The 24217-nt window shown below is 47.3% G+C and overlaps 1 protein-coding gene across 1 annotated transcript in view; it reads right to left on the bottom strand.

Annotated features, from left to right (window-relative positions):
- Galnt17 (polypeptide N-acetylgalactosaminyltransferase 17) overlaps positions 1 to 24217 on the bottom strand; it is a 447965-nt gene that overhangs the window by 9282 nt on the left and 414466 nt on the right. The window contains 3 exon segments of the mRNA XM_032886477.1: positions 9309 to 9404; positions 14246 to 14383; positions 19986 to 20171. Coding sequence (XP_032742368.1) covers positions 9309 to 9404; positions 14246 to 14383; positions 19986 to 20171 — 420 coding nt within the window.

The following is a 24217-nucleotide window of genomic DNA, read 5'->3' as shown; positions in this document are numbered from 1 at the left end:
TGTATGTATGTGTGTGTGTGTGTGTGTGTATGTGTGGTGTGTGGTATATGTATGTGTGTGTATGTATGTGTGTGTGTGTGTGTGTGTGTGTGTGTGTGTGTGTGTGTGTGCACCAGGTGTCAACCTGGGGCGTCATTCCCCAGGGGCCCTGCACCTTACCTTTTGAGATTGATTCTCGATTTCCCAGAACTCATTAAGGAGGCAAGGCTGACTGGCCAACCAGCCCCAGGGACCTCCCTGTCCCCGCTTTGACAGTGTTGAAATCAGAGCAATGAAGCCCCGGACCTGGCTTTCACATGTGCTCTGGGAATGGCACGTGGGTCCTCATCTTTGCACGCCAAGCACTTTACTGACCACGTCATCTCCCCAGCTCTGGTGGTTTTTAGGCTAACAGCATCCCACCATTTTTGAAAGGCAAGAGGACCAAGAAAAGTGTGTTATTAAGAGCCAGTGGTGGCTAAACTCCTTTAAATGGGGTAGGTCACTCTAGATTTGCCTGCTGGGTCCAGGAGAAGAAATGAACCCTATTACCCACAACCCTAGTGCACAAGGCAAAATACAACCTCTGCCCACCAACTACCATTAATTCTCATTTAGAGGAGAAAGGCATTTTCTAGTTGAGATGATCTAAGAGAGACTCACGACTATTAACCCAGATTTAACAGCCTTGAGGGAGAATTGAAATATTCAGGTTACAGCCAGATAAACAAAAACCTGACAATAATTGCGAAATGACTCTGGGACGCATTGAAAAATCCATTAAGTCGCCAATAAAAACATGGCTTGCAAAGTCTTCACCATTAAGGGGCTCTCTCGTCACTTTAAAATCAGGCACAGTCAGCATGGAAAGCCAGGCCGGGTGAAGAGTGGAGTTTGTGTACCTTCTGTTCAGGAGACGGTGGTGGGGCGTGCGTGTGTGTTCTGTTGATTCCAACCTGCTTCCTCAGTTGATGTCTTAGCTTCACGCTCAACCGAGACGCCTAAGAATGGCTTCTTATGACTGTGACTATGGTGAACGTAGAAAAGTTATTTTCCTGCCCTGTTCTTTTTCTGAAGACTTATATTTAACCCATGTGCGTGTCTACGTGCATCCGAATGCAATGCCCACAGAGGCCAGAGTAGGGTGTCGGATCCCCTGGAGCTGCAGTTACAAACAGTTGTGTACTCCCTGACATGCGTGCTAGGGACTGGGTTTGGGTCCTCTGCAAGAGCAGCAGGGACATGCTTGATGGCTGACACATCCCTCCAGTCTGTTCCGGGATGTGTTATGTGCATCTAGGGAACCTGTAAAGAGGATATCTTATGTGCTGTGTGGAAGCATCACCTGTCAATAAAAAGTCTTCGACCAATGAAACTGAGGCAGGATTAGAAGGTACAGAGAGAGAGAGAGAGAGAGAGAGAGAGAGAGAGAGAGAGGGGGGGGAGGAATTCTGGGATAGAGTCAGGTGCAGGGAAGATTCACCCCTAATTCTGATGGAGACAGATTCATGAACCTGATGAAAGGTAACCATGTGACAAGACTTAAATTAGTATAAACAGGATAATGGAGTTATGAGCTACCAGAAATGAGCCAAAGCTAGAAGTCTCAGAGCTGTTATTTTGGGGAACAAAGAGGCCAGGTAGAAAAGCCCGTGGTTCCAAAAGCCAGGCAAAGGAAGTGGCAGGCTAACAGTGTACAAGAACCTTCTACACTGACCACGATTTACATAGGGAATTAGCATAAAAACAACAGTGCACACCATTGGAGAACCAGCACCTTGTTTCTGTTTCACCAAACTTCTTCATTTTAATGTAGTTTGAGCTTATTTTATTATCTTCGTAGATGTTAGTGTGGCTTCGTGTGCTTAGTGTGCTCTCCTGGCCCCAGAATGTTCCCAGCACTTGAACACTCTCAGCTTGCTCTGCCCCCAAGTCCCCTACCTGAGAGCTGATGTTCTGCGTACCTCACCAGCCCTGTGGGACAATGATTCTCTCTCGTGGGTTGGTTGTAGGCTGGGCGTGTGGGCTGGGTGAGCATTGAGTCTGCCCCTAGTTTGCACCTACAAGCTTTCTCTCTTCTTCATCTCAACTTCTACTTCTTTATCCCTACTGGGTGTCTCTGGTTTTCATGTGTGGGTGTATATGTATTTGCATGTGTGTGGGGACGTCTGTGTGTGTACGTGTATAGAGGCCAGAGATTAACATGGGGAGTCTCCCTCAGATCCTCTTCACTTCGTTTACTCAGCAGGGTCTCTGACTTGAGCTAGTTCCCTTTGTCCTGGGGGAATCTCTGTGTCAAGAGTGCTGGGATTACAGATGGCTGCCACCCCCCTCTTTCTTTGACCTCCTCTTGTGGGAGCCCATGGGCTCCAGTGAGCAGCATCAACCATTTTAGGACCCGCCCTGACTTACTGTGAACTCAGACCCTTCTGATTTCAGAAGAGCAAAGTCTTCGCAAATTATCCTTGCACCCGGCTTGGTGACAAGGCCTGGGGTCCTGCCAACTCAGGAGTCCGAGGCAGGTAGACAGCAAGTACAAGAGAAGCGGAGGCCATAATGAGTGATTTCAAGGCTAGCCGGGGCTACTCGGTGAAGCCTTATGTCAAAAGACAAAGCAAACTGAAGATTGGAATTGGGGGTTGGAAGTAGGGAAGAGATGGTGAACCGTAGACGGGGAGAGCACGGGTCCCGTGAAGTCCGGACTGTGTCTGCAAGCTCCAAGTCAAGTGTGTGTGTGCGTGTGTGCGCGTGTGCGTGTGTGCGCGTGTGCGTGTGCGTGTGCGTGTGTGCGCGCGTGTGTGTGTATCTCCTTGCCTTTTACCGAGGTCTCTGTGAAAGATGCTTGCCGGAGCTCTAAAGGCACTTGGACCCAAGAGTCAGAGCTCCCAAAGTTGGTAATGAAGAGCAGTCAAAGGCACAAGCACCGCTCACACAAAGGAGTTCTTAGAGGAGAAGGGGGCTGGAGGGGTACAGCGGCTGGAATGTAAATAAATAAAATAATGTTAACAACAACAATAACGATGATGATAATAGAGTAGGGCTGGCGATGTGGTTCAGTGGTTGTTCTTGGAGAGGACCCGAGGATCTGAGCCTGCTTCCCGGCACTCATGTCACGTGGCTCACAACTGCCAGTCACGTGGCCAGTCGGCTTCAGGGGATCTGAAGCCCTCTTGTGGCCTCCACAGGCATCTGCACTTGTACGCATAGACCCACATAATGAACATAAAAACCTTTAAAAATGAAGTGAGCATAAAGCGGTCACGTCCTAGGGAAAAGGGACATCTACCAAGTAGTAGAGGCATATCCCTAGAATCACAAGGCTAATTTCTGGTCGGAAGTATCTTTCCTTGGGAGCTCGCCTCGCCTCGCCTCCCCTCAGCGCTCACGGGATTGTATTTGGATGGCAGCCGCCTGGCTGTCGTTCGCATCTGCTTTTGCCTTCCCCGGGCTAATTGCTCACTGGGCCATGCCACTTCATCGGGGTGTGAGTAGCTTATTGGCACAATGCATCATAATGACAAGGCGTTTATGGGATACGTCACTTCAAAGATGAAGCCATGGGAGAGGGAGTCCAAGATCAGATTACATTTAATCAGGGGACAAAAACCAATTCTCATGTGCCGGGTCTGATGATAGATTAATGGCGAGGAGGATGGTGAGCGTCTCAGAAGAGAAGGGAGAGTGAGAGCTATACACACCAACAGAGAGGACGGGCAAAGGGGACAGTGGTCCTGAGCATGGTGAATTTCTATCGTCAACTCAGTTGGACTAAGAAATTTTTAAGGGGCTGGCAAGAGGGCTCAGCTGGTGAAGGTGTTTGCTGCCAAGTCTTGGGACTTGAGTTCGATTCCTGTAGGTTTGCCCCTGACCCCTGCATACGAACATATGCACACACACAGGGAAACACACACACAGTGTAAACATAAATAAGTCAGTAAGTAAGTAAGTGGGGCATTAATGAGGCATACTTTTAGGCGTGTTTGTAAGTGTGTTCCCAGGAAAGATTAACTGAGAAGGGGGAATTCTCCATGGATGTGGGTAGCAATAACCTATAGGCTGGAGTCCCAGAGTGCATAAAAGAGGGAAAAAGATAGTCAGGCTTGGGCAGATGGTTCTCTTAGCAAACAGTTTGCCTTGCAAGCATGAGGATTTTGATCCCCAGAAACTGGTAAGAAGTTTGTAATCCCCGTGGTGGCAGGATGGAGATTGAAGACAGATGGACAGATGGATCCCTGGGCTAGACAGGCAGACTAGTCTGTACTTGGTGACCCAGACTAATCTCTACTTGGTGACCCAGATTAGTCTCTACTTGGTGACCTAGACTAGCCTACTTGGTGATCCTGAGTAGTCTACTTGGTGAGCTCCGGGTCAGTGAGAGACTTTCTCTCAATAAACGTAATGCCAAGTCCTTGAAGAGTGACACCTACCGCTGCCCTTGGTCCTCCACACACATACACATATGTGCATGGATGCAAATTCCTACAATCCTTGAAAAAAATAAGGGATGGAGAGAGAGAACCAGCTGAGCACTGGTATTTCTCCTTCCTTTTTCCAGACTCACTACGATGTAGACAAACACTCCCACATTCCCGCTGCCACAACCCACATCCCTCTCTGCCACCATGCTGTCTTCTTCCTGACGGATGGTACCCTTGAACTAAGAGCCAAAGGTAATCCTTCCTCCCTCAAAATGTTTGAAGATACTTTACCACAAGGACAGGACAAATAACTAAAACATCATCTGACCAGAGCCCGCCCTCCCCCCTCCCCCAGAACAGAGCCAGACACCTTGCAAGTGGGGACGGAATGTTTTCTCTTTCACGCACAACTTGCTTTTGGAATGCTGGCCCCTTTCATCAGTGGGCTGTGGTTAATGGAGGGAATGCTGAGAATAAGTATAGAGACATCTATATCGACCTCCCTCGCACTGGAGTGGAGGAGGCAGGAAGAACGTGACAGAGGATGGGGAGGGTGCTGAGAAACCCTGTCTTCTAGTCACGATGGGGCTGTTGTCCTCCTGAACTCAACAGCAGTTCCAGTTGGCTGTGTAAGATCCAGCAAGTTTAAACGTCCATCGTGGATGGACGTGCCATCCCCGTGTAGCCTGCTGTGAGGTTTTCTGTGTTGACACATTGCAGATGCAGCGGAGAATTTCATAAACATCCTGGTCAAGCTTTGGAGGGATGTGAGAGAGCAGCCTGGATGCCACAGGACAGTGAGGAACTGAGGCGAGGTTCTAGGACGTCCCTAGGATCCTGGGAGGGGGTAGTGTGACCTCTCTCAGGCAGTCAGAAACTCTGGCTGGGGAAGACAGACTGCTAGGGCTGGAAGAAACAGGCAGGGATGCTCCAGTTGCTCTGCTGTGCAAGCAGGGGGGCTTGAGTTTGAATCCCGGAACCCACATTAGAAAAAAATCTGACTGTTAAGTAAAGTGACTCGATATGTATATATATGTATAGGTATAGGTATAGGAATAGTATAGGTATGGTATAGGTATGATATAGGTGTAGGTATGGTATAGGTATGGTGTAGGTATAGGTATATAGGTATGGTATAGGCATTGATATGGTATAGGTATGATATAGGTATGGTATAGGTTTGGTATGGTATAGGTATGGTATAGGTATGGTGATGGTGTAGGTATGCTGTAGGTATAGGTATGGTGTAGGTATAGGTTTGGTATAGGTATGGTATATGGATATATATATATATATGTATGTATATGTGTGTGTGTGTGTATGTATGTATGTATGTATGTATGTATGTATGTATATCTCCAGTTGTGATGGTGGGGAGGTGGAGACTGAAGGATCCCCAGGTCTCAATATCCAGGCCACCTGTATGACCAGCCTGGACACTAGCCCAGTCCCAGCATAAGGGTAGGCTCTGTGGGCCACTGCTGTGACTGGAATCTGAGCGCTCTCCCACATACTCGGTCCCCAGCACCCACATCAGGCAGCTCACAATCACCTGTAACTTCAGGTCCGAGGGATCTGGTGCCCTCCTCTGTCCTCTGGGGGCCTTTGCATGCATAATCAGCCACTCACACGTGCATGAGTGTGCACACACACACATAATTTTTTTTTAAAACGAAATCTTAAAAACAAAAACTTTAGACTCAAGGAAAAACGTGGATCTTTGTCTAATTCAAATTATTAATCGCACATAACCAGAACTGTTAATGAACTTGTAGCAGACACTTTAGCGCAAGCAGGCACTCTGAGTGGCCAGGAACTACTTCTATCTTGTTGACAAACACATGCTGCAAGACAGGAAATTATCCTCCACGGCGCCAATTTTATCTCCGTTTAATTGCTGCTTGATAATAAATTACAACACAGAGTCCATTAATTAAGCGAACAATGGCCGTGGAACGCCCATCTTTCCTTTAGGGAGTAGCCTGGGTCTGGAAGCACGATTCAGCCTCTGCCCATGGTATTTACGGAGCAGTTTTAAAGGATGCCAATGTGCCTGGCGGGGCGAGGGGACCCCTCCATCGGAAGGAGCAGCGTTGGGAAGGAAAAGGGAGCTTTGATGGGGGAGCAGAGGCACAGCCTGGCTGGCGGCTGGAGAGCCTGGCCAAGCACGCACTCAGAGCATGCAGTGGGGACTGGAAACAGTTAGACCCGCGTTCAATGTCGGTTCGGAGAAAGCAGTCAATGCTGGTAGGAGAATTTCACCCTTGAATGGGGCTGGGGACGACAGTGAGGGGCCCTGTGTGCCACTCTGCAATCGAGTAAATGGCAGGGACTTTGTGTGCACTGGTGGGACAGTGACAGATGCTCTGGTGCTATGCTGTGCTGTACCAGAAAAGGAATGTGGTACCCATCTCCTTGGCTCCTACTTAGGGAGGGAGGAAGTGTGTGGGCCTTCATTTCCACCCAGATGTAGTCTTTTGTTTGTAAATATTTGTTTTATTTATTGCCTGTGGGGTGGCGGGATGTATGCACATGTGATGCGTGTTTTCCATGGATGCCAGAAGAGGGTCACGGATCCCTCGAAGCTAGAGTTGTGAGCTACCACATGTGGATACCGAGAACCAAAGCAAAATGTGCACTTACACAGAGCCATCTCATCAGCTTCTGGTTTCGTCTGTCTGTTTGTTTGTTTTGCTAGATTGTCTATAAGTTCTTCTCATGTAGCTCACTCAGGTTGGCCTCAAACTCAAAACCCCATGTTTCCCGGCTGCTGGGATTATAGGTATACACCACCATATCTATTTAGGCCTTCTTTAAACTATTTTTAGTTACAGTTTTATTTTTTATAGTGCTGTGTATCAAATGAAGGTCTCTGAGCATGCTAGATAAGTGTTCTACCACTGAGTGCTCTTTTCTAGGTGTGTATGTATGTGGTATGTATGTGCATTTGTGTATATGTGCACGTGTGTATGTGTGCTTGAGTGCATGTGGCACATGCATTGTGTGTGCACATGTGAGAGGTGTTTTATGTAGGTGCATGTGAGCTCGTACATGCACACATGTATGCACATGTGTGTGTATACATGTGTGAGCACATGCATGTGTGTACATGTATGCACATGCATGTGTGTGCACATGTGAGAGAGGTGTGTGTGTGGCCATACACATGTGAGGCCAGAGGTTGTCATCTGGTTTTTCCTCTATCATTTTCTACCTGTCTTTTGAGACAGGGTTTCTTTAAACCTAGAACTCAATGAATTCAGCTAGACTGGCTGACTAGAAAGCCCCAGGGACTGTCCTGTCCATCTCTCTAGCCCTTTTACATTGCTTCTTGTCAGGTTTTTGTCACGGCACTGAGAAAAGAAACTAATATATCAAGTTAGCATGGCCTGGCTAGGTCATCAAGAAGGGAGATAAATGCCTCTCCAGTTTGTAACTTGCCTTTTGCAATTGCTGGCTAACAGAATATTTACTATGTCTGTAAATGCCAAGTCTGTCTAATGATGTTTGGGATATATTTCCTCCCCGTCTTAGGGAACTTCTGTTAAGCCCTTAGAACATACACGCACCAATGCACACACACATGTACTGGGTTAGTTTCATGTCAACTAGACACAAGCTAGAGTCACCAGAGAAGGAGCCTCAGTTGAGGAAATGCCTCCATGAGACCCAGCTTTAAGGCATTTTCTCAATTAGTGATCAATGAGGGAGGGCCCAGCCCATCGTGGGTGGTGCCATCCTTGGGCTGGTGGTCCTGGGTTCTATAAGAGAGCAGGCTGAGCAAACCACGAGAAACAAGCCAGTAAGCAGCACCCTCTGTGGCCTCTGCATCAGCTCCTGCTTCCAGGTTCCTGCCCTGTGTGAGTTCCTGTCCTGACTTCCTTTGGTGATGAACAGTGCCATGGAAGCATAGGTTGAATGACCCCCTTTTGTCCTCAACTTGCTTGTTGGTCAGGGCATTCCATTGTAGTAACAGAAACCCTCAGTGAGACAACAGGCAAGAGTTCTTGCCACTCTTGCAGCAGACCCAGGTTTAATTCCAAGCACCCATGTTATGCAAGTAAAAATTGCTTGTAACCCAACTTCACGGGATTGGGTGCCCTCTTCTGGCCTCCCTGGGTACTGCATGCCCATGGTGCTCCTACCTAAACACAGACACACCCATACATATTTTTACAAAAGGGTCTCTGTTGTTTCTTCATGATTGTAGGTAGGTATTTTTGGTTAGAATGACACAATGCAGTATATCTCTGTCTGTTAGTAAATGACTCTGACGCTTATCCTAATTTTCTTTTCAACATGTAGCATACATTGTGCCCCTCTTGATATTTGTATGGATGTGACTATATTATTTACTTTTATTACTGATGTACAGAATATTTGATAAAAGCAACTGAATGAAGAAGGGAGGGGGGAGGGGAGAGGGAAGGAAGGGAGGGGGGAGGGAGGAAGGACTGGTTTATTGTAGCTCAAAGTTTGAGGGCACAGCCCATCATGATGGGGAAGGCAGGGCAGCAGGGTTATGAGGTGTCTGCTCACACTGCATCCACAGTCAGGAGGCAGAGGCTGGTGCTCAGCTCACTGTCTCCTGTGTATTCAGTCCAGGACCCCAGCCCATGTGTGTGTCTTTCAAACTCAACCAATCCATTTTAGAACTTTCCTCACACACATACCCAGAGGGTTGTCTCTCTGGTAATTCCAAATCCTGTCAAGCTTACCATCAATATTAACCCCTCGCAGTAAACTACCTTTAGTGACACAACCAGAAAACCATCCAAGCTCTACACCCCCCCCCAAAAAAAAAAAAGAGAAAGGAAGGAAGGAAGGATTTGGAACATCAAGCAATCGAAGTTTCCAGAAGCCCCACTGGAAACTGCGCTTTTACTCCCTGGTGAGATAATGCGTTCCTACCTGTGGTCCCCAACCGTGGCATGGGTAGAGTATTGCTGTGTGGTTTTCCAGTGGCCCCTGGTCCAGGCAGACGTCCTTGGCCTTGTTATTACGAAGCTGCAGGAAGAAATGAAACATGGCCATCAGAAACCGTCTAAGAGAGACGTAGCCCCCAGCCACCACAACACCCCTGGGCTGTGATTTTAATAGAGAGAGGTCACACAATCCTTTCTAAATAAGGATCAGTCCTTGGGTCTGTGAACCCGTAACCTGAGCATGAAGGGCAAAAGCTCTAGAGTGGGTATCTTGGGTGGGTGCTGGGAAGCTGGATCTCCATCCTCCACAATCTCCCGTCACTCGCATGAAAGAACATGTTAGGGGCCTGGAATGATGGCTCAGTGGTCAGGAGCATTAGCTGGTCTTACTGAGGCCCCGAGCTGGTTCCCAGGAGTATGGCAGCTCACAACCGCTTCTAACTCCAGCCCATTCGGATCTGATACCCTCTTCTGGTTTCTACCGTCAACTATACTCGCATGCACACAGACAAATACACATACACGTAAATAAATAATAAAAAAAAAACTTTTTTAAGGAGATAAGGGCTGGAGAGGGGAAGCATCAGCTGAGAATGCTTGTCATTCTTGCAGAGGACTCTGGGTTGGTAGCCAGCACCCACATGGCCAATAACAACCATCCAGTTCTGGTGGGGGGGGATCTGTGCTACCCTCTTCTGGCCTCCTCAGGCACTGCATCCACATAGGCCATGGGCACACATCCAAGAGAAACACCCGTACACATAAACATACACAAATCTTTACAAAGAAGCTATCAGGGAACGTTGTTCATGTGCTGTCCGTGTATGCACAGGTGCGTATGTATGTGCACACGCCTGTGGAGGACGAAGGGTAGCATCAGGTGATGTTTATTGAGACAAGGTTTCTCACTAACCTGGAGCTCACCAAGTAGGCTGGACCATCTAAAACTAGGGATCTTCCTGTCTCAGCTCCCTGGTGCTGCTAGGGTTTGAAGTACGCCCCACCATGCCCTGTTCTTATTCTTGTTTGTTTCCATGAGTTCTGGGGACCAAACTCAGGCAATCACTTTACCAACCAACCAGCCTTAAAGGAACATTCATGGAGAGAGAGAGAGAGAGAGAGAGAGAGAGAGAGAGAGAGGGGAGGAGGGAGGGAGGAGGAGGGGGAGGGAGGGAGGGAGGGGAGGGAGGGAGAGGAGAGAGGGAGAGGAGAGAGAGATCCACGGAACACACGGATTCCCGTGGATCTTGGTGGGGGTGGGATCAGGGTCAGGGCAGCTGTATAAATCACAAATGAACCCCAACACCAGTGCTGGTTTTAATTAACTCTTGGAACTTAAGATCAGTCTCTTAGATCATCCCTGGTAGAGAGCATGAAGAGCATTAAAATAAAGAATAAATAAATTTAAAATAGTTAAAAACAGACAAAAAATCCAACAGCATAGGATTAGAGCAATGTGCAACTGAAATTTCCAGAATCCACAGGCCCAGGGTGGGGAGATGGCTCAGGCAAGGCTCTTACTTGCCTTACATACCTGAGGACTTGAGATTGAACCCCAGGGTCCACGTAAAAAGCTAAACATGATGGCTTGTGCTCATAATCCTAGCCCTGAGGAAGCAGAGACAGGTGGATCTCTGGGGTTCACTATCCAGCCAGCCTACTTCCAGGCCAATAAGAAACATTCTCATTCTGTCTGTCTGTCTGTCTGTCTGTCTGTCTGTCTGTCTGTCTGTCTGTCTCTCTCTCTGGTGTGTGTGTGTGTGTGTGTGTGTGTGTGTGTGTGTACAGAATCTGAAGAATGACACCCAGGGTTGGCCCCTGGCCTCCCCACATGCACACATACATGAATCCAGACACTTGAGTACCACACAAGTCTAAATTGCTACAAGCAATCACTTAAATGCACAACGTTCACACTCAAAAGTTTGAGGCAGGAGGATTGTCATGAGTTCAAGGCCAGAACAATGACTTTTCTGGACAGCTTGTCTTTACTCGGTGACACCCTGTCTCTCTGAAATAAAAAAGTAAAAATAATCTAAAGAATGATAAATGTTATTACCAAGTGGATTTGTTTGCTTTAATGAAAAGACCATCAGAATGACAACACCAGATGGTAAATTTACCAAACAGAGAAGACAGAAGGTTTTGTTCCCCTCTTTACACTCTCTAAACCCTTTATATACTGATTTTATTTACAAAATAAGGGCAATTTTGCTCTCTATAGATGAAGAAGTCAAACTATGAAGTCTAGGTTTGGCCAAGGCCAACCAAACAGCCTGGTGTATACTGCATTTGACAGGAATGGCTGCCTTTGGTGTGGTGTAGGGACAAGCTCTGCCACTATTCCCGGGAGCCCTGGCTGTGACACGGCATTAGTATTTTCTCTTACACCCTCTCTCCAGGAAGAGGCTTCCTATGTAGCCCAGGCTAGCCTCAAACTCTTGATCCTCCTGCCTTAGTGTCTGGAGTGGTAGGTTCACAAGCCTGTTTCATGACTGTCAACTGTAGTATTTTTTTAATAAAAAAGTCAATTTTCTTCTTTTAAAAATGTTACATTTATATAGAAAGGGGGGGAGAGAGAGAAGGGAGGGGAGGTGTGTGCATGTGTGGAGGTCAAGGGACACCTTGCCAGGATCCAATCCCACCCTGATTTTTAAAAAATATTTTTTTCTTCTAATTATGAAATTATAAAGAATATCGTAAAATTGGCATCTGCGAGAAAGCTCCAGGGCCTGCAGAGGTGGCTCAGCAGTTAAGAGCACTTGCTGCTTTTACAAAGGACCTGGGCTTGATTCCTAACACCCAACCTTCTGTAACTTTCTCTGGCCTTCGAGGTCACCTCCACTCACTTGGCCACACCCATGGCACCCCAGTAATAAAGACAAATCTTTAAAAACAAAAAACTAAAACTCCACCTAAGCTGTTTATAGGTATGCCGTGGGTGACTGGCATATTCTCCTGTGACAACAGCCCAGTGTCACAGGGAAACAGAACGGCCAGTCCAGTTAATTGTCTCCCTAACTCTCTCTCTCCCTTTCCTCCTCCTCTCCCTCTCCTCTCCTCCTCCTCTCCTCCCTCCCCTCCCTCCCCCTCCCCTTTCCTCCTCTCCCCCCTCCATCCCTTTTTTTCCCTTTCTTTTTTTTTTTTTTCAAAGGTAGGGTTTTTCTGTGTAGCCCTGGCTGTCTTAAAACTTGCTCTGTAGACCAGGCTGTCCTCACACTCAGAGATCCGCCTGCCTCTGCCTCCTGAGATTAAAGGCATGGGCCACCACTGCCTGGCAAATGCTTTCTTTTATAAATTGCCTTGTTCAAGGTGTCTCTTCGCAGCGCTAGGAAAAATAATTAAGTCATCTGGTCCATTTTTCTTTGGGGGATTGTCTCTGTTACTTGAATCAATTATTTTATTTAAATTGAATTGTAGGGCTCACTACACATAAATTACTATTCATCCTTAAGATTTGCGATGTATAGATTTCCAGTTCGGCAGAACATTTCCACACTCAGAGTGTGGGTTATATTTCTTCGTGAGCTCCGATCGTGTTTTCTCCTCCGTTTCTCCTATACAGCCTTTTCAACCTCAGAAAGCCTGTCTCCCTTTAAATATCAGATTTACCTCCAGGGCTCTATGAACTAACTACAGACGGGCGCCGCAGTGCCAGCTTTATGCAGTGCAGTGGGTGGGGCTTTAGGGACCCTGCACTTGTTAGGCAAGCAGTGGAGACTGACAAGGGGAGACTCCTCTCCAACTGTGGTGTCCTTTACAAGGAACTAAGCAATGCACACGATTAGAGGGGTCCCTCCCTGCTCACTTTCTGATTTCTCCTTCGCCTCTGATCCTTCTTTAGTTAATGAAGATCCATTTATTTTAAAGAAAGGTAGTTAGCACACGTTACCAATGGCTGCCTCACTGCCTGCTGACCCATAGAGCCTACACACCATGGCTCTTTGTTTTGACCAGCACCCCCATGGGGTAGGCACTTGGATTTCTCTCAGTTTTATACACTAAGAAATGGAAGCTAAGAGGAGCCACGTGGCGGGCAACAACGGACTAGAACGAGAGTCTAGCGGATTAGTACAAAGGGCGTTTTTGTCGTTGTTGTTGTTGAGTTTGTTTATTGTGGCATATAGTCTTGTGTAGCTCAGGCTATCCTTAAACTCACCATGTAGCTGAGGATGGCCCTGAACTCCCATCTCGGCCTCCTATGCTGGAATTAAAGACATGCACCACCATGCCAGGCCATTTTAATGTTTTAGAAAGTGTGATTGCCTCACTGTAGAAAATCTGATAACTGTCTCTCTGTCTCCCCCCTCTCTGTCTCCCATCTTTAGCCTCACCCCAGCCTCTCACTCATATTCATATTCTCTCTCTCTCTCTCTCTTTTTTTTTCTCTCTCTTTTTTTTTTTATTTTTTGAGACGAAGTCATGCTATATTATCTAAATTGTCCTGGCTCACCATGTAACCCATGAACATCCTGCCTCAGTGTCCCTATAGCTGGGATCACAGGTAAGCATATCATCTACGTCTGTACCTCTCCCTCTCCCCACCCCTCCTCTCTCTCCCTCTCCTTCCCTTTCCCCTCCCCCCCGTGAGTGTGTGTGTGTGTGTGTGTGTGTGTGTGTGTGTGTGTGTGTGTGTGTGTGTGTGTGTGAATAGCTTATAGTAGGCAAGAATTCTACCCCCATATCCTCAGCTCCCTGGTTCTTATTATGACCGGTTTCCTGCTCAGTGTCTTTACCCTTATGGCCCAGAGGCCCCCAGTGTCAAAACGTCTCAAAACTGTCATCGCTTGGGCAGGTGACAAAACCACGCTCCCATCCCTGCCTTCATACCCTTGCTAGTGAGAGAACTTTGTACCTCCAAGGATCATTAAGGGGCGGACGGGGTGGGAGGGGCTGTCGTCCGTCAAGTGTGGTCGATCTTACCTCCCCGTATGCGATGGTGTTGTTGTATCTTCTCATTTCCGGGTAAACATGGTCCAAGTACCACTGGAAGTTCTTACACTTCAAACTTTTCCTTAATGCCTTTCTTTCTGAGACGTCGCCGATATCGATGCCCGGATTCTGCAAATAGAGAGTCAAAGGGCGTTAGTGGCGCCGGCCTCTGGCCAGAGCCTTGTGCAGGCGGAGTCACTTTTAGGAAGGGCATCTCGGGGACTTGGAGCCTGTGATGCTTTGGAGGTCTAATTGCTTTTTTTGAGAAGGAGTGTTCTAGCTTCATTTCTGTTGCTGTGAGAAGACATCTTGACCAAAAGCCACTTGCAGGAGGAAAGGGTCTATCTAGTTTACTATTCCATGCTCCCGCCCATGATGGTGGGAGAGCCAAAGCAAGGACTGAAGCAGCCCGTCCCTTCGCATCCACAGAGCAAAGGAAGCGAGCAAATCCGTGCTGCCTGCTGCTTGCGCTCAGCTGGCTTTCTGCACTCGTACGCAGCCCATGGATGGTGCTGCCCACACCCAGGGTGGTGGATCCTTCACCTCAACGAGCAATCAAGGCAACCCCTCACAGACATACCTGCAGGCCACCGATCCCTCTTGAAGACTCTCTTCAAGATTGTGTCAACTTGACATTTAAGACCAACCATTACGTAGGGTCATAGGTAGCCCAGGCTAGCCTCAAGCTTGCTTTACGATTGAGGATGAATTGAACCCCTGATCCTCTATTTCTTGGGTGCTGGGATTATATGTGTGCTCCATCCCTCATGGTTTACGTGATATGGAGGAAAGAACCTGGGACTGTGTGTGTTCTAGACATGCACCTTACCAGCTAAGCTATATCCACAGCCCCGAGCCTGTAGTGCTCATGTTTGCTTCAGCAGACTGATCCATCACTTACACGCAAGCTAGAGATTATGCTCATCCCATGCAGTGCATGTGGGAAGATCTGACAGAAGTCTCCAGACAATTCTCCATCTTTATCACCACTGGGGTTAAGGACCCCAGGCCACGAGGGTGTCAACAACCTACTCTCTGGAATTCTTCTTTCCTAGTAATTACCCAAGACAATTATTGTAGGGATTATTCGGCAATGACAAGAAAATAAATGTTCCTAACCTCCTTCTGCTCATCTTTTAACTTGTGTGTGACGTCCCTCTTTGTGGGCACTCTGCGAAGCTCATTATATGCAGAGGAGAAAATAATTTTCCGTGTGATGATGTTCTGATGAATAATTCACTCTGCTTTTATTGAAATGAACCTGTAATGGGTTGCTGTGTGATGACAGGGGGAAATAAACCATCTGAAATATGAGACTTGGTCTCAGCCCCAGAGGACTGGGAGTCAAAGGACACAGGCTAGGCTGAGGAGGGAAGCCTGGCGAGACTGGAGGGTACCGAGAAGAGTTGGTTAGTCTGTTAAGATTATGTCAGTAGCCAGATAAGGGGTGTGTGTGTGTGTGTGTGTGTGTGTGTATGCATGCATGCATGCTTGTGTGTATGTGTCTGTAGCGATGTGTATATTCGTAGGTGTGTGTGGAAGTATGTGTGCATGTGTGATGTATAGGGATATGTTTGTGTGTGTGTATGCATGTATATGTGTGTGTAGGGTTGTATGTAGAAGGATGTGTGATGTGTAGGGATATGTTTATATGTGTGTGCATGTATTGTATAAAACGTGTGTCTATATGTAGATGTGTATATGCATGTAGAGGTATGTTTGTCTATATGTAAATGTGTATGTATGTGTATGTGTGTAGAGGTGTGTATGTGTGTATGTAGAGATATGTGTGTATATGTATAGGTGTTTATGTGTGTGGTGGTGGTAGTAACAGTGTGTGTGTGTGTGTGTGTCTGGTGTACATGCATAAATGCATATGCAGGGTCAAGAGAACATTGATTGTCTTGCTCTCTTGTTTTCAAACTTACATTTTGTTCTTGTTTTTTTTTTTTCCCTTTTCTTTTTTTTCGAGCTGGGGACCGAACCCAGGGCCTTGGCGCTTGCCCCATAGGCAAGCGCTCTACCACTGAGCTAAATCCCCAACCCCTTGTTCTTGTTTTAAGACATGATCTCTCACCATAACTGAAGCCCACTGGTTCCAGTGAAGCCAAGTGCTCCAGAATCTGTCTCTCTCCTCCTGCAATGCTGGGGTTACAGGCATGAGTGACTACAGCTGGCTTTACATAGGTACTGGGGATCTGAATGCAGGACCTCACTCCTTCACAGTAGGTGCTCTTACAAAGATGTTAAAAAAATTCTTTGAATATCATACTTAGTAATACTTAATGGCAAGCCAGAAAATGGTATTTAACTCTTTGAAAAGCTTTGGCCTGGTTGGCTGCGGTGGTCAGTGTGTGTTAGTCCGAGAGTTGGTTGGAGACAGGACCTCAGGCTGGCCTTGATCTCACAACCCTTACTGCTTCATCTCATCCAGTGTTGGGAATGTAGGTTTCTGCCAATGTGTTTGGCCAAAAAAATGACCTTGTTTTCCTCCTTTTAAAAAAAGACAAGATCACAGGTATTCCAAGCAGGTATCAAACTGGCTGTGTAGCTAGGAGTGACCTTGAACTCCTCCCCTCACCAACATAGGCATTACATACTTGGCTGAAATGGTTATTTTAAAACCTGGTAGGATGGCACTCACAATTTTGGACCAGCCATTCAGAACCAGCCCCAGACCTGTGATTCAGTGTTGTCTGATCTCCCTTACCTTTGATCAATCGCGTTCCAAAAATTCTAAATGGGAAATTCCAGAAAACGTTTCATAAATTTGAAGTAAAATTTATCATAGTATCTTATTTGGATCATCCTGCTTCATTATTAGCTGTTGCTGTTGGCCTCTTACTGTGAAAGCTTATAAATAAAACTTGGCCATAGTCTGTTTGTAGTGGGGAAACGTAGCGCCTGCATGCTGAATGTGCTTAGTGTATCCAGTGCTTAGGCTGAGAGTGGGGCACTGACCTGTTACCCCAGCATGTGGGAAGCTGAGGAAGGAGGATCATGATCTCAGGCCAGCCTGAGCTGTGGAGTGAGAGCCTGTCAAAGTAGGAGGGGGAGGGAGGGGAGAAGGAGAGAAAGGAAGATAGAGGTGAGAGGAAGGGAGTATGGAGAAAAGGGAGAAAGGAAAGAGGGAGGAAGGGAAGGAGGGGGAGTGTTATGGGTTTTTGATCACATTGTGAACCCTGAGACTCTGAACTGGAAAAACCCTTGTTTTCTTGTTGTGGTGTGGCTCTGCCCTAGCAAATACCTTTAACCTAAGAGCTTTCTGTAAACAGGACTAAGTAAGGTCATCCATAGGTCAAGAGGCAGAGCAAGCAACCAGTTGACAAGAAGTGAACATAAGAAAAATCAAGAAAGAGACAAAGGGTCTTTGAGTTGTTAAGACAGCATGGAGGAGGAGAAGGAGTCTTTTCCTTCTGGAATGTCAGTGGAGTAGGAAGGTCAGCTGGGTGCTTCCTCTGCCTCTCTGAGGCAGCAGGCTTTCACCACAGTGTCCGCCTCCTGAGTCTTCATTTGGTAAATTGTACATTTGGCATTTTGTGTTTTAAAAAACAAAAATGTCTTAGGATCCAATATGTTTCTAGTTCAGTTCAGATTTAGGATTTGGGTCCAGGCCATCCAGGGCTCCATAGTGAGATTCTGTCCCAATGTTACACACACACACACACACACACACACACACACACACACACACCTGATTTAGGAATTTTTCTGGATCATAGAATATTTGTATGACCTTCATTGGTTAAACATCCCTCATCTAGAAACCAGAAGTCTAAAACTCCCCCACGTTTTTGAGTATGCTCAGGTCCCGTGTATGATTTCCAGTCACTGTAAAACCTCCTTCACAGTGGTCCCATGACCAAGCAGGGATTGTAATGGAGACTGCACTGGGCAAGAGTGACTGGCACTTAGTTCTTGTGACTCAAAGAGTGACAGCTAATGATGGTCTAACTGACACCATCTAGAGTCGCACTTCTGGGATCCTAGAATGGATTCATTGAGGAAAGAAGGCACACCCTGAATGTGGGTAGCACCATCCCATGGACTGGGGTCCTGGACTGAGTACACAGGAAACAGTGAGCAGAGGACCAGCATCCGCCTCTCTGCTTCCTGACTGTGGATCAAGCTCGACCAGCTGCCCTGGACTTCTGCCAACATGCCTTCCGCAGATCCTCAAACTCAGAGCCACAATAAATTATTCTTTCCATAAGTTGTTTTTGTTGGGATTTTTATTCCAGAATAGGAACAGGAACTGTCACCATCATTCTAGATTCTTCTCTACAGAACATGGATTACTACGACACAGCATCACTAGGGTTATGAGTTCACATCCCTGCCCTGATGATTTGAGTACATATCCTTTATGTAAGATGAGATGACTTACTTCTAGTTACTGTGTATATGTGTGAGTGTGTGTGTGTGTGTATCATGCATATGAGTGCAATGCCCATGGTGGCCACAAGAAGGCAGCAGATCCCCTGGAGCTGCAGTTAGAGGTGATTATGAGCTGCCTGAAATGAACACTGGGGACTGGACTCTGGTCCTCTCCACGGGCAGAGGCAAGCCTGGTGTCACAACTGTATCACTTCAGCTACTTGCGAGGCTGAAGTAGGACTGTCACAAGTTCAAGGGTTAGCCTGGCCCATGAGAGTGAATTCAAAGCCAGGCTGGGCAATTTAGTGAGACCTTGTCTCAAAATGAAAAGAAAAAACTGTGGTTGAAGGCGTGGCTCAGTGGTAGAGCCCCTGCCTAGAATCCCCCAGTGAGGGGCTGGGGGCGTGGCTCAGTGGTGGAGCCCCTGCCTAGAATCCCCCAGTGAGGGGCTGGGGGCGTGGCTCAGTGATAGAGCACCTGCCTAGAGCCCCTGTGATAGAGCACCTGCCTAGAATCCCCCAGTGAGGGGCTGGGGGCGTGGCTCAGTGGTGGAGCCCCTGCCTGGAATCCCCCAGTGAGGGGCTGGGGGCGTGGCTCAGTGGTAGAGCCCCTGTCTAGAATCCCCCAGTGAGGGACTGCTTTCCTGGTGTACATAAACACCTAGATTCAACCCTGGGTACTGGGGAGAAAGCCGTAACAACAGTGACACAATTTCTACACTTTTCTCCTTTACCCCCTCAAACCTTGCACAAAGTTAACTGTATTTCTGCTGTTTCGCTGCAGCCTCCTGAACAGAGAAAAGAGGGCCTGCCTTCGCCCCCATTTTCCTGCTCGATATCTGAAAGCACAGCAAAGTGTTCAGAAGAGAATTCATCAATAACAAGAGACAGAGGTGAGATGCAGATCAAGTTGGGCACAGCCAAAGGGTTCCTGCTGGGAGCGTGGAGTATCCAGAGATTCTCCTGGCGCCCCCAGCAGCACGCGTGAGGGAGAGAAGGAAACAAGCATTGCAGCCTTCACACAAGCGTCAGTCATGACTTCTCACTGGCCCCTGCGTCCCCACGGGGTCAGAAGGGCGCACAGCAAGAGCAGAAGGTGGCAGCGTTACTCAAACCTGGACGAGGACACAGCGCATGCCCAGAGTATGAGAAGATTTAGATTAACACAGCAGCAGGATCTGCGGATCTTTGTGAGTGGATCGATGCCCTTTGGCTGTGTTTGCCCCAGTAAGAGGATCTCAGATGTCTGTGAGACTTAGCAAGAGAAAAGCCATTGGCTTTTTAAAGGTTTCTGCGGCCTGCGTGCGAGAGAGCCTAACTTATTGTTGTAGGATGATAAAGCTGCCCGTTCCTACCTCCAGAGGCAGATTCCACGCTATGTACACATGCGACTTGTAGTCATCCATCCAGACCTCGGCTACTCGGAGTGCGTTCCTCTTGGTATAGAAGCCGATGTTGCTGTTATACGGTTTCTTCTTCCGCTCAATGTGGGCCACCCTCGAACACGGAAGGACCTCCATGCTGCCTCCACAGAGCCATACCTGGAGGCACAGAGACTTGATCAGTATGGCAGAGGACACCCCAGAGGCCTTTGCCCTTCCCACAAGCCCCAAAGCAGTGGTTGAACCTAGATAGCATCATGGGTCCCAGTTTCCTTTCTGTTGCTGTGATAAAGCACCCTGACCAAAAGCAATTTAAGGGAGTAAAAGATACATCTGTCTTACACTTCCGGGTCACAACCCATCACTTAGAAAAGTCAGGGTAGGAACTCTAGCAAGAACTTGAAAGCAGGAAACACAGAGGAATACTGCTTACTGGTATACTCCTAAGGTCATGCTTTCTTAAATAATCCAAGGCAACCTGAGTAGGGAGTGATACCACCTACAGTGGGTTGGGTGTTCCTACATTATTAACTAACCATCACGACAACTCCCCCACCCAGTTATGCCTGTAGGCCAATCCCATCTAGGCTAGAAGCTGTATCAAATTGATCGTTGAATATGATTACCATTTTAAATGGATCTAGAATCATCTAGAAGACAAACCTGTTGGGCACGTTTATAAAGGAGTTTCTAGACTGGGTTCACTGAGGAAGGAAGATTTGCCCTGAATGTGGGTAGCATCATTGCATAAGTTGGAGCCTTAGACTGAATACGAAGGAGAAAATGCCCAAGGATCAGCATTCATCTGCTTCCTGACTGTGGATACAATGTGACCAGATGCCTCTCCTGCTGCCTGCCTTCCCCGCCATGAACTTGGAGCCACGATAAATTCTCCCTTCCTAAAGTTCCTTTTCCCAGGTATTTAGTCACAGTAATGAAAAGGTAACTAATACACCTCATGATGCCTGGCTTATCCAATTTCCACTTCGGCTGCTTGACTTTTTATTATTAGCGGAGGCCTCTGGGAGAACCTGGCTGTGGTTCCTCTGATATAATCTATCTCATTTTTCCTCCTTTTATTTTCAGGATGTGCCGTTGCTTGTGTGCTTTTTTTTTTTTTTTGGCCTCAGGGGGCACCTGCACATACACGGCATTCACTCGTACATACACATAAATAAAAACAGTTTAAAATATATGTGTCTTTTTTTTTAAAAAAAAATTGGTGAACTTAAGGGCTGGGTTTGGTTGTAGAGTCAGTAAAGCATTTGTGTGATAACGAATGCCTGAGTTCCATCCTAGAGGATATCCAGGCCTGGTAGCTTGTGCTGATAATCCTAGCTTTGGGGAGGTGGAGGTAAAAGAATTCCTGGTGCTCACTGGCCGGCCTGAGGGAGGGGCAATAGGATCCTTGGTGAGCTCTGGGCCAGTGAGAGACTGTCTCCAAAAGGAGGTGGACAAAGGCTGAAGAATGACACCTGACATTGTCCTCTGGCCTCCTGGTGCATGTATGCACATATATGCACACACATAAGCACATACACATGCATATATGCACACACATGCACATAAGCACATATATGTGCTCTCTCTCTCTCTCTCTCACACACACACACACACAAACTCTCTCTTAGGGAAAGGTGACTGTGGGTGTATGTGTTGGGGGGATCCATATTCCTGGAATTAAAGAACCATGAAGGATCTCAGTTGGGAGGTGCACCTCATCTTTGCAGGGGTCACAGTTAGGACCTGGGGCCCCGAGCATGCTAAGTGAGCGCTGAGCCACACGTGCAGCCTAGGTGACACTCTCGGTATTTGTGAGACACACAAGATGTCTTTATGGCAATGTTCTGAGACTTCGAGGACAGCGGGCAGTTACCCCAACTTCTCCTCCAGAACCCTCATTCCCTCCACCTACCCTAAAGACAGTCCTTCTCTCCGGTTGTTGATGTATCAGGTTCCAAAGAACTTGGAAGCCCAACCCAGGGGCCTTTCTCCTCCTTCCCTTAAGGGTTTGCATTTCTGCAGTCTTAGCAGTGGCTTTTCCAAGCATCTTCTGTGTCCCTGATTAAGTCACTCTGAGGTCTATTGAAGTTCGTTTCCGTGTTGCTTGGGCAATGGTGAGCTGGGCCTAGTGGCACAGTTGTCATCCTAGCTACTTGTGCGATGGAGGCAGAGGGACCACAGGCAAGTTCATACCCTGCTTCCGTGTGAACTTAGTGAGTCTGCCCCCAAATAAAAAGTAACAAGAGAACTGGGACGTAGTTTAGTACTAGAACACTTGCCTACAGTGGAGTGTGGCTCAGTGGTAAAGCACCTTTACGGCATACAAGAGGTCCTGGCTTCTTCCTCCAGTCCTGGGCAAAACCAAACCAAAACAAAAGCCCCAAAACACCAAAACAACCTAATAACACTAGTGGGTCTCTCAATGCAGAACTCACATAAAATAGTTCCATTGGGTCTTCTAAGTATAGGTAAATTTTAGCTTTATTTTGGAAAATATATCTGGCTAAGAAAATATTTTAATTTGTTCTGCCTATTCTTTGGAACTTCCTGGAAACACTTGTCCCCTGCAGGTACACTCATCACCACCACCCAAGGGTCACTGGTACTTTCCTTGGTATTTTGTGCCAGGCTGGGGAGATGAGCTGTCTCCCCTTACCCCGGGGGATTTAAACCTATCTTCTCTCCCACAATCAGATGGATGCTTCATGGCTTTCCTCCTAAATTCCTTTTACAAAAACTCAATTTCAGTCCTCGGCTTTATTTATTACAGTTTCTCAGAAACAGGATTTACGAATGCAGATCTCGAGACATATCTCAATTTAACTACCACAGTGGCGAGAACCCCTAAACACCTAGATTCTACTGCTGGTTGGGTCGATGCAAGCCATTTCTCTTAGCACAGGCTGAGGAATTAAAATGAGCCTCTTGGCAAGTGACTTGTGACCCCGAGGAGGAATGAAAGGCATTATTGAAAGCAGCCTGATTCATCGAGCAGAGTCAGGGAATTGAAGAGATTATTTTTTTCTCCCCTGATTGTTGTTGCTTCTGTATTTAAAAGACAAACCATATCAGAGGGAGGCGAATCACGCTGGGCTGAACACATCATCAGCTTAAAATCCATGACAGCTGTACTGCCCAATGGAATAGCATGCTACTGTCATAAATGGTCAAGCTCCTGTGTGAGGAAAAACCATCCCATGCAATCTTTTAAGTGCGCTTTGCTCTGTCTTCCGACATCCTGCCATCTTTCCTCTTTCTTCAAATCCCTTTATTTTTCTTCCGTTCCCTCCTCCTTTCCCACCTGACATCTTGTTGCCGCCTCAACCCTGTTCCTTCCTTTGTGCACTGGTGGAGTCTGAGGACAGCAGCAGCAAGAGGTAACCTGTGACGGGCAGCAGGATGATTAACTGGTGAAGGGCTGGGTGAAGGCGCTTACACACAGGAAGTTCCGCCTCCTTGGGCCCATGGGGGAAGGGAGAAACCTCATTCTACAAGTTGTCCCCTGCACTGTGACACACACACACACACACACACACACACACACACACACACACACACACACGAAAAGGAAACAACATAAGAAAACACTGTGCTCAGCATATGAAGCTGTTGGCATAGATTAGAAGCCCTTCCCTACCTGGGCTACACAGGACAGAGCGTATTGAGAGAAGCCCATGAGAGAGGCATTTGATAGAAACAAGTCACGAGCCTCCTGGGCCAGCAATGTGTAAGTGGATATTTTTTTTCCCCATTTCGCTGGGCCACCTTCTTCTTCAAGAGTACAATCACTTCAGAAACCTCATTATTGTATGCGTGTGTATGTGTCTGTGCTTACACGAGCCCCACAGTACCCGTGGAGATCAGAGGACAGTGTGGGTGGGCCCACGTTGGGGAAGGGAGAAACCTGGAGGATTTTTTCCTTCTACCATGTGAATTCCAGAGTCCAAACTCAAGCCCTTAGGCTTGGAGCCAAGTGTCCTTACAATCAGAAGCATCTCACTGGCCTGGGTTCCCTTTTACAATAAGTCATCGTTCTTTCTACTTTTGACCACATGCTCCTACTACAACATTTTCATTCCGGGACACGGAAAACTAAAAAACATCATTGGGTGCCACTCAGGACTCGGATCCACACTGTGATGGTTAGTCGCCTTGATTTCCATCCTCACGGGACGCAGAATCACGTGGGAGACACACCTCCT

The sequence above is a fragment of the Rattus rattus genome, chromosome 16, assembly GCF_011064425.1.
Source record: "Rattus rattus isolate New Zealand chromosome 16, Rrattus_CSIRO_v1, whole genome shotgun sequence".
Classification (NCBI taxonomy): domain Eukaryota; kingdom Metazoa; phylum Chordata; class Mammalia; order Rodentia; family Muridae; genus Rattus; species Rattus rattus.
This window is presented reverse-complemented; position numbering and strand designations above follow the sequence as displayed.